Genomic DNA, 12001 nt, shown 5'->3' on the forward strand with positions numbered 1-12001 from the left:
GTGAGAACTGAATTAATTGAATGAGAAATACTCAATCGTCTGTGAAAAACTGTTTCCTTTTTGCTTAATTTCTTTTATACATCATTCTAGCTTTATTATAGTATTTGAATAGAACATATGGCAACAATTAGATAATTCTATTCTTTAAATGATATAAATTTTGTGCATTATGAGTTATAATATGAACGAAATATAATGCTGTTAAGGGAATCTAGCGCCAGAGTGTCGCTATGGTAAACAAATACTAAAGTGAATTTTAAAGAATGCATTTATTCTATTGTGGTTTATGCGTTGTCGGCGAAGTAGATTTAATTCAATCCGATAAGTTTAAATGAAATGCAAGAAAAAATGTGCATAATTTAATATTCTGTACAAGGAAGTCATGTGGTGTACACATCAGATTTTTTAACAAGGAAATTCATGCAGTAATTGTTTTTTACAGGAAAGAAACTATTCATTGATGTGTGATAGAATCAGAGCCCCCATGCACACCTCCCCTCTCCCCGCCCCCGGAAAAAAAGGGAAGAAAATAAAAAAAGAAAAGGGGAAAAAATGTTATCTGACTTGATAGATATAAATATCTCATTATCTGAGTTTTTTCCCTGCAATTTTTAATATTAATTTATTTTAATATCTTGTAAATATAGTAAAATTTAAGGCAGTTAATAGCGTTTACAATTTTTTAATTATCTATTCTAGTAGTAATGATAATAAGTTGTAATATTTTAAGTGCTTATACAAAATATTACAAATAAGAAGGATTTCAAAATTTTTACTGGTTTCTAACCTATAAGTTTCATTTGTGTTACTAATCGTGTTATACTCACAGCTTATTGAGAGGCAAAAGACCTTTACTGCTCAGTCTTCGTTATCATGCAATTATTGCATTATTTGGTGTGATTTTTTACATTTATTCACATGCTATGTATATTGATAACATAATTTTAAATTGTAGTGATTATTTCTGTTTTGGGTTATTAACTTAGTGCTTTATAATTTTTATTTTGTTTATCATTTTTAAATAAGATAACTACTAACTAGCCACACCTAGAATATCTAAAACTTGCCCCCCCCCAAAAAAAGTGAGTAAGCTGTGGTACCTGAAAATTTTAGACATGAATGATGAAATCTAGAATAAAGTATTGGTTAAATGATAATGACAGTAATGATAAAGGTGACAGTAATAATAAAAGTGAATTTTACTATGTTGCAAAGTGAAATTAAAGAATGCCAATAATTTACTGTTAGTAGCATAAAAAATATAATTAAACAATAACAAAAAAAAAAAAAAAAAAAAAGTGCTAAGACAAGTTCAACAAGAGAAAGAAATCTACAGAGAAAGAAGAAATAGGCAAAAGTAAAGTTAAAAATTGCTGCTCTCATGTTTAAGCATAATATTCCGTCTGCAGAATATAATCATCTTATAGAAGCATGTAAAAAAGCATTTCATTATAGCAATATTGCAAAACAAGTGTAGGTGAAGGCAACTCAAGTGTCATATTTTATACAAAATGGCATAGCCTATCATGAAAATTTATGCATCTCTACCATATGCAGAAAAATTTCAATGATAATAGATGAAAATACATTTGTATCACAAACTCTAACTTTTGATGTTAGATAAAAGAGCTTATAGAAAAAGCATTTCAATAAGTAATCTGATTGGCTGTGGAAGTGAAAATTTTACCACTATGATGGGTACAAAGAATGGATCTGCTCATTGCTAAAAAGAGATGTACCATTAGCATTTAATATGAGATATGTTTGCTATTCTTTTGCATTATGTGCTAATCATTCAGTTAAAATACTAACATCATATCTAGAAATGGTTATAAAAGATAACTTTCATTATTTCCCCAATACCAGTGAAAGATTAAAAGTTCAGGATGTTATAGATACTACCTAACATAAAGTTCGCAAATTAGCACAAACACATTGGTTATTCCATGGCTCAGCTACATTTGTTTGATGATGGCAAAGCACTAGGGCTATCTGCCTAGATGTAGCAATGCTTTTGTAGAAGATTTTCTAAGAGAAACTGGCTCATATCCATGTTGCATGGTGAAAACCATGAAAATGCCTATGCAGGCAGCCCATTCACCTAGAATTGAACCCATATAGATCTACCAGGGTTTAACGACTTTACCACTCAGCCACTGTTGGGTATCCCTTGGCAATGTAATAAAAATTATTATCAAACAAGGGGATACATTAGTTCCTTTATTGTCAGTTTAAATCCAAAATGGATAGTGGAAAGTGTTTTCTTTGGGGGGCAAATACCACCAAACCAGGATACAATCAATGATGTTTTCTTTTGTGGTTATTGTATAACACCCATTTCTCATTGTATGTCAAAATCTGTTCCAGGAATGGGGCTTTCTTATTGTATTAGAAGTGAAGAGAAAATGATGAACCATTGGAGTTTTGTTTCGTTGGTCAGAAGAGGAACCCGCTTATTGAGATTCCATGTTTTCCTAAGGTTGTGCAGATACAATTGAATGGTTTCCTCTGACACTCCAAACCATTGTACAAATTCTTTGCGTGTTTGATGCAGATTATATTCAATGTCCTCCTTCAGCTGCCCTTCCTTGATAGTGGATGGATGTAAAATTTAAGGCTTGTCCTGGAGGCTGTTCATCTCCTGATGCAAATTGACTGAAACACTTTCAAGCCTCTCTAAATTCAAAGCATGTTTTCCAAGTAACTTCTAATGATGCCCAATAAGAACTCATAAAGTAAACATGGCTGTGAAACATCATTTGACACTTGCAGGTTCACTTCATAGCAGTTCAGTCTTTCCTACAGAAATGCTTTTGATATGCCTTGCAGCTTTGTACTGTGTTATGGTTAATTGGAATGTGAACATCTGATGTCATTCCCAACACGGTTGCTGACATTTTCCGTTTGAATTTCTCTCTCTCTCTCTCTCTCTCTCTTTTTTTTTTTTTTTTTTTTCAGTGGCATGAACCTTTTTTGGTTACTTGGTATCATGAAAATTACAATGCTGACTTATAGTCCCTCCCTCCCCCCCAAAAAAAAGGCTGTTGGATGAAACATTTTAAAAAATACTCTTTACCTTTTATTCCTTCAAGTGTTGCACATTTAGCCCTGAAATTTCAAAGTTCCTCAAAATGTCAATAGTATTTTCTTGAATATAATTAAAAACAACAACAACAACTCTCTCACTTTTATTTTTTGATTCCTTTCCTTCCAATATACATCCAACCCAAAATTGGATACATTAAAACTGGCTGAAATTTTCATGTGTATTAAATATGAAAGCCTTCATTCTATATGTAATTTTCTTCTATAATGCTGATATGGTTAAACATTAGCTAAAGAACCCCAAAATTGTTCTAAAAATGTGTAAACATCCTCCGTAAAATTGGTTAAAGTAGTTATGCAAGGATTTTGTCATAAAAGGTGAGAAGAATGGTTTAAAAAATGCAAGAACATCAAAAATTTTACTTTAACATATGAGGAGGGAAACGAATGGATGAAAAATCTGCTTACAATTAAATAAAATATATTTAGTGTTAATATTATACCTTATTTATGGTGCTGTGTTGTATGATGAAGACTAGTTCTCCGCCAGGATTTTTTTAAGTTGCAATCAAAGTTTCCCCCCCCCTTCTTTTTTAAAATTTTTGTGTGGGAGCCCTAGAATCAATGTTCAAGAAACGATTCCCTCCTTTTTTTTTTTTTTTTTTCTTTTACTAAAATTTCATGTATTATTAGTTTTGTAATAATTTTTTATTTCAACTAAATTATCTTTGGCGCCAATATCATTATGAGCAGAATTATGATATTATGGGTAGAATTATAATCATTTTAACAGCTCTTTGCTAGTTAATGTTGTCTTTGTTTTTTTGTTATGATCCTGGCTTAGAATTTAGTTAATAATTTTACTGAAATAAGTTTGCTGTCATGTGACATATTTTGTTTCTGCATTTGATTTTATTTCGAAAATATGGAATTATGTGGAGTGTATTATGATGTATTTTATCACATCATTTTAATTCCTGTACTTACAACAAGCATAATTACAATAATTTGTTAAGAACTTTTTGATCAAAATTAGTAAATTTTTAGAACTAGATCATTTAGAACCTTAGTTTCCCAAAAAGAACAGAATGAAAAATATTTGTACGATAGTGTGTAATACTTTTTCAGATTCTAAATTATTAAGAATCTGATGAAGATGGCACTGATGAACAATTTAAATGTACCTGTATTTATTGTTGAGCTTAAGTTACTAAGACTAAAAAAGACCTTTAAAGTTTATTTCAAGTATTGCTAGCATGGTGTTAAAGGATAGTATTAAAATCTGAAATCTTCTTAGAGGTAAAATTCAGTTGAAGTAAAAAAATGCAATAAAATGAAATATGCATCATAATTTGATGTCAGAATAGACAAAATAACCACTGGGTCAGGAAAACTGAACCATTCATTTATGGATTTCAAACCCAGGATTTAAAAAAAAAATTTTAATTGTTGAGAATAATGTAATTATTTGGTCCTAGTATTATAGTAGACATTTTTTATGCTTCAGTGTGTATGTAATCTACTAAAAATAATTATGGTAGTCATGTACCAATGTAGAAATTTGCTTTCAAACTGGTTTTTTACAATTATATTTTCTTGTGAAAAAACTGATTTTGATCATAAGTATTTACAATTTACATGTAAATTATTACTTAATTTACATGTAAATTAATGTATTGGTTGCTATAATTCTTTTCTTATATGTCTGCATAATTTCTGGTCCATTTAAAATTTAGGCTAACTAATTAAAATCATATTTATTCTAATTGCAGGAAAATATTGAATGGAACAAGGAAGAGTTCCATATTAGTAATCCAGGTCCTTTGATTGATGTGATAGATCATACGCCTCAACAAGGAGCAGTTCGTGCATCAACTGCCGATCTTCGAGAAATTGGAAAACGAGGTCTCTTGTGGCTCTTAGATGAGGAATCCTTATTTCCTGGTGCCAGCGAAAAGTCGTTCTTAGATAAAGTTTGCACAAACTATTGTGGGAAAGGTTTGTATTCTATAATAAATAATATAACAGCATTGTGCTTGAAAAATTCTTGCTGAAGTAAATTTATTTATCTAATAGAATAAACATGATTATCAATTTAGTAATACTGTTCAAAACCTAAAAATAATTTTTTTTTCCACTTAACTTTATATGCCAGAAGCAGTGGTGTATGTCCATTTTGGTGTCCAAAGGCGACATTAAAATGTTCATTTGGAAATGACTTGCACATCATTTTTCCATCTAGTCACCTGCCATTACACTTGTTCTAACACTCAGGAAGTTTATTTGACTGCTGGTTGAACCATTTTTCTGCAGTGTCAGTAATTTGAATTTATTTATAAAAATTCTTTAATTTGACCCAAAGAGAAGTAAAATCCATTAGTGCTAAATCATCTCCAAATTAATTTTGAAGTCTCAGATAAATTTGAGATGGAATGCTGTCTTCATTAGTCAAAAATCTAATGATCATTCTCTGTATAAAACTGTGTTTGAGTTCTTTGCTCAGACATGTTAATTCCATTTAGTTGGGGGTTTGGGTGGAGAGAGAAACTAGTGCTGCTGTTGTCAAGTTCAAACGCATAGCATCCAAGCTATTGTTATTAATTTTTATTTTTTTAAATGATGCTGCTAAATTAATTGGTTTTTAAACCATTGTTTTAGAATCATCTGCAATACCATTAGTATTAGTACCACCTGCATTTTGAAGCTAAATGTTCTACACAATATGCGAGATAGCACACCACAAATATTTCTACATTATTTTGTAGAAGCTTGATTGGAGATTTTTTTGGCCATGCTTCATGACATTCATAATGTATATGGTTCAGTGACTCATAAAAATTCAAATACAACCTTCTTCTTTTCTTTTGTTTTGTAAAATTGGAAGGGATTTAATTTAGTGAAATAAAAAATTTAATAGATTATTTAATTAATAATTTTACTTTTAATTATTTGTATTTATTTTCATGTTTAAAAACAGTGCTTTATTAGCACCATCTAATAAATAAATAATTAACTAAAAGTGGTACATTGCAAGCTACATCATTATTAGGGGCTGCATTGTCAAGAGCCATGTGCTTAAATCAATTTTATGTCTGATTACTAGTATTACCTCCATTCTGTTGGTATTTTTCTATTAATTTCCACAGCTCTTATTTTTACTTACATATCTAAAATTCATATAGTTAGTAAATTTCCTACAGTTTTCTCCTGAGTGAGTCTTATTTAAGCATAAATAATGTAGATTATTGTTCCATAGAAAGCTTAAATTCATTTGGTCATGTAATAAATAGCTAGAAAATGCAAATGTTTTAGCAGTAGTAGTAGTAGTCTAAGTAGAATTTATTTCTTGAATATAAAAGTCCAGTTTATAGTATTGCAAGAAGTATAACCTTAAATGTATTCCAACATGTTTAAGTGCTTTCCTATGTATCCAGCCTAAAACATGTTCAAAACATTTTTTTTTCTTCATTAAATTTTAGTTTTCTATTAATGATATTTATACTGCGAGTATAGTTTTAGAATTATACCTTGCCATGAGTTACCAAAACACATTTTTAAGAAGATACAAACAGATTGTGAAATAAACTTGAGAGATCTTTGGTAATAACAAAAATCTATGATTGCAGAATCTTTAAACACAGCAGTAATAAACAAAGTTTTCAGCTTGAAAACCCTGAAAGAATGTTCTCAAAATTTTGTCATGGCACTAGGCTGAACAAAAAATATTGTGGAGTTTCATATGAACATTCTTTAACAGGAGATAAATGGGAATATATTGTGATCACATATGAAACTCTGTTTAATGTAGATGACTGCAAGAAGAAAAAGTATGTTTAGTAGTCAAATAAAGAGAAAAACTTGGTTCTGATTATGCCAAGAATATTTCAGTAACAGGTTTCTCCTACAGTGAGGAAATTAAAAATAAGAAAAGTTGAAAAAAGCATTGATGACTACAGGTGATAGTTGAGGAGGGTGCGACACCAGAATTTCACCACTGGGTCATACAGGTATAGTCTCACTGCACTAACTGTGTAGTTGCTCTACTGCAATTTTAAGAGAGCATTGTGGGCATGAAACTAAGGGTCTTTCATCTTTCTTTCGATGTGTCACTTGTCTTTCAGCACACTTTATATGCTCCCGTGCTATACAGACACTCTACAGACAGCCATGCCTATTCCACGATTTAATCCCAGGGTGCAATGATACGGCAACTGGCATTACTAACCACTGTATTTACAGTCTAGTATTAACAGAAGAAATTCTATTTTTCTATCCCAGTGACTGTCAAAGAATAAAATTGCAAGACTTAGCCACACTTCATAAGTTGTCCCTTTACTCCTTGAGAAAGAACTCTTTCTGAATGTGGACCTGTCACAACTGTTGGGTTGTGGATAGTAATTCAAGAGGAATGGATAGTGATATCTCTGGAAATTTTACAAAACCTCCCTTTTATCATGGAACACACTATGTGGACATACAATGGTACCTTGGTGTACATCATTAATCCATTCCAGATTCTTGGACAGATACCAGGTGAACTTTTTCAGTAAGAAATAAAGGAAAAATAATGAATTTGGTCTTATAAAAAAATCTATTGTTATTTTTATAGCACTATTTAATACTAAAAAACAAATGAAGTGGATGAAAGGTATACTAATAATATATGTAATGTGTATAAATGTTTTTCTCCTTTCCAAATCAAAAGCAATTTTTCTACATGCTCTAATATTTCTGGTCTTTGGTAATAACTTTCACCCCCTTTGCAACTTAAGCCGATTAAATAGCATCTTTCTTTTTCGCAGCTGTACACATTTATCCTCAGCATACGGTATGCAGTAGTTAAATCCCAGATACGCATACCATCCTCATGCTTTTCAGCAATCTTTTTTTTTTTTAGTCCAAAGGGACAATTTGCCCTGAAGGATTATTAATTTCGTTTTGGCATTTTCCGTCTAAAACTTTAAAAGGCTGTATCACTTTTCGAATTGTTGCCACCATATAATATCACCCTGTCATATATTTAAAGAAATTAAATATTGAAGTATCTGCATAAATGTATGTATGTTTCTCGCATTGTAATAAAATAATAGTACCTAGAGCCATCAAAATTTAAATAACATAATCTTCCATAGAATATGGGCATGTGGAGGCCCTAATTTGAATCTGAAATTTGTTTTATTATCAATTTCATATTTTGTAACACTTCAACGAATTTTTGATTAAAAAACTAAATGATTTCAAAGCAAAAATGGCAACACCATACGAAAAAAAAATTATCTCCAGAGCGCGAGACTGTGCCATCGGAAATTCAAAAGATATGTTAATTTTAAAATTAATTTACAATATGGCTGTTGAACTGAATTTTATTGTTTGAGTACATAGAACATAATATTTAATAAATAAAGGTAACACACAAAACATAAAAAAAAAAAAAAAAAAAAAAAAAAATCTCCTTTGGACTTAATTTAAAATCTGAAACCTTTCAGTTTTTTTTTTTTCTTTTTTGTTGTTGTTCCTTCCCCCCTTTTTTTTTCTGATCCTAGTAACTTACTTCATTGCTTGTCTCTTTTCACTAACTTTCTTAAAACTCATTTATCTCTAGCGCACGAGACTACGCATTGGAAATTCTAAAGATATGCTCATTTTAAAATTAATTTACGATATGGCTTTTGAACGCATGCTGGAACCGCGTCATTGTCAAATGATTTACACGAAAAAACACAAAATCATTTTAAAATTCAGACTTATTGTGTAGAGGTATAGTTTACTAAATAGTAGCAACAGGTGTACTGACACTAATGGGCAATCATAGTACTGTCTCTAAAGAGGTAAACAAGTGTAGTACATGCAGTTGTGACTCATCAAATGTGAGTTTTATTCCAAACAAATATCTTGCACCAAACAAAATTTCCACATTCAAAACAGGATGTATGCCAAATTGGACATGTTTCAAAGTGGGCATATATCGAGCTACCACTGTATCATCAAGAAACTCAATCCAATTGCTTTAATATCATTGTAAAGATAGGGTAACCCTTTCTGTAACTAATATGACAGATACAGTCAGTGTCATATAATAGTATGATATCACTTGGCAAAATAATACTGTTTTGATTTATTTATTAGTTCTAATGCATATGCAGTAGTTTCTTCATTTTCATTTCTTTCCTTATAACTTACTCATAAATGTAATATTTTTTTTTCTCACAGAATATCAACAACTTATTCGTAAAGGACCATATAACCATCAGTTCACAGTTCAGCACTTCCATGGCACAAATCCTGTGGTATATTCTGTTACAGGATGGCTGCGTTATTCTAGAGAACATCCTACAGCAAGACAAACCATATTTCTTTTACAGGAGTCTCAAAAGTATAATAAAATACATACATAAATTAAATAATATGTAACATCTTAATTTAATTTGTTATACAGTTCACATAGTGAAATTAACTTTTATTTGGATTGTAGAAAGGAGAATTGAAAGCTATCTTACTTCTTTGTAGGGAGTACATAAATCAACTTTTTTCTTCCTCTCGTGGTGTGTTTGGAGCATCGGGAAGTAATACTCTGCATGCGGATGGCGGGTCGACTTTAAGACGCAGTTCCAGCATGCGTCGAGCTCAAGGTGTTGCAGCAGCTGGAGTGAAAAGGCGTTCCCTACCTTTACAAGTTAAATATACTATGGTTAGTATAGTAATTTATAATAATTTATGCAAGTTAACTAACATTATTTTAATTATGTTTTAACTGTGACTGTGTAAAATGTTGCATCTGTTCACTTAAAATTTTAAAAAATATTTTACATTTAGTTTTTAGTTTTTAATAGTATTTTAATGTACTAAATAATCTACAGGTGGTGGGAAATATAAGTTGTGCTGTAAATATTTATTATCTTGTTTTTCACATTTTTCAAATCTTATTTAAAATCAATTTCAATCTTAAATGCAATTATTCAGAACTCATAAGTTAAATTATGGGTTTCAGAATTAAATGAATATTTAAATTTTGTCTGAAAGACTGCAGTTTGTATTATTTAACTACTGCTAAAAATATACTGTGACATTTAAAATTTGTTTAGGGGCTTTTTAATTTAATTTCAAACCATTAGCCTACAGGAGTCAGGACTTAAGTAACAATTCCATTTGTTAGATTCAAATAAAAATTAGAGGAAGCGCAATAAGAAGTTATAATAAACTAAATACAATACAAAGTCCAAAATCCAGACGTCCATTATTCGGAATAATCTAAAATCTGGACCTCAAAGCCATGAAATTTTTTGTTTTGATTTGTATGCTTTATGCATGCGTATGTGATTTTTCCTTCCATAATAAAACGTGGGGAGATTTTCACTTAAAAATTCCGATTCTTAATTTCAATTAGGCACTAAATAAAATACCTCGTTATGGAAAAACAATCATGTAAGCATAAATTTGTGAGATTAATAATTTAGCTCTGTAGTTGAGTATCTATTTGGTATACATCTCGAAGCAAACATTCACCTATTTTATATCCCTGACGCTGACCTGGCGAGTCATTATTTATTATATTTTGCTTTCATCACCACATGTTTATCAATACATGGCAGCTTCAGTAATAACTCATGCAGTGATGTGTAAAGTTGTTTTTTTATATTAGTAATTGAATAATAAGAGTATGGCAAACTTTTATGCTAACATTACGTTTGGCAATGATTATAGATTTTTAAATACTCTAAGAAATGATGACGAAGAAAAATTCAACAAAAATTTCTTTTCACATGCTAAAAATAGATTTTGTTAATGAAACTCATAGGCCAAAAGATTACATTTAGTACTGTTTTAATTAAGAATACCTGATATGTTACTCACCATAAACCCAGAAGCGGCAGCAGAATATGTCGGCACTGGACGGCAGAAATTAGGGAAGACGAAATTTTTGGAATTTGGGGAAGCACCAAGTGGCAAAATTAAGGGATGAGAAGTTTTTTATGATTTAGGAAAAGCACTGGGATCCAAAGTTTAGGCGTGGTGAAAATTTGGAACTTAGGAAGGCACTTATAGCAGAATTTAGGTCCTGTAGAGACTGCACCAGGCAGTATCTAGCAGCAGCCCTAGATAAGGTATATGTGAGAGTTTATTTATTCAGGACTGAGATTAGTTTTAAGCATGTGCAAGAAATAAACATAAGTATAGTAAATAACTAAACTAATACAATTCAGACTTAATTCAGTGTGCAGTAGGAGCAAGACAAAATTTAGCGAAACAACTTGGCTTTCGTCGCCAATCTTGTGGATACACAGCCAATAATGTATTATGGACGCTATTAAGCTAGGCTAAAATTATCTTTGCTGATTCTAAGACATTTCAGTTAATGTAGCAGACTGTGCTGCTGTCTAATCTTCTAATTTGATCCAGCTTATTATTTTTTGCAGACTGTTATTATTACGGCAATTTTATAAAAATTAAGCTTGAACTTTCGATTATGTCGAAAAGAGTTTCCAATTCCAGGGCTGCCTAAGGATCTACAAAGCAAAACCACATTTCGATGTCCATTAAACAAAAAGTGGAATTGCTGCAAAAAAAGGGATAAAGGCATGTCCATCTCAAAATTATGTGATGAGTATGGCATTAGAAAGTCGACTTTATACGACATAAGAAAAAAGGAACTTTTTGAATTTTTTGTGGAAGCAACTTAAACAACTTACATTGAAAGAGATGTTTAAAAAAGTAAACAAATAAATATGAAGCTTTTGTAAATTTTGATATCCTTTAGGTCATAATTGTTCTTTATTTCATAAATTGTGAATTCATATTTTTAATTGTATAATTCTTGTATGCCATCTTATCAGATTTAAATTGATGATCTAATATACGGAAAAATCCCAAATCCGGAATCGCCAAAGTCCCGACGAGTCTGGATTTCAGACTTTGTACTGTATTAACGATATTTGCATATTATCGCAACAACTTAGTA

General features: G+C 30.8%; 1 protein-coding gene across 1 annotated transcript in view; it reads left to right on the forward strand.

Annotated features, from left to right (window-relative positions):
- The window catches only part of Mhcl (Myosin heavy chain-like), a 260663-nt gene that overhangs the window by 42394 nt on the left and 206268 nt on the right, over positions 1-12001 (forward strand). Inside the window, exons 14-16 of the mRNA XM_085810468.1 lie at positions 4818-5043; positions 9256-9418; positions 9553-9733. Coding sequence (XP_085666594.1) covers positions 4818-5043; positions 9256-9418; positions 9553-9733 — 570 coding nt within the window. The remainder of the gene's footprint in view (positions 1-4817; positions 5044-9255; positions 9419-9552; positions 9734-12001) is intronic.

This window comes from Stegodyphus dumicola, chromosome 2 (assembly GCF_044657685.1).
Source record: "Stegodyphus dumicola isolate Sdum_Otavi_A_Nest chromosome 2, ASM4465768v1".
Lineage (NCBI taxonomy): Eukaryota > Metazoa > Arthropoda > Arachnida > Araneae > Eresidae > Stegodyphus > Stegodyphus dumicola.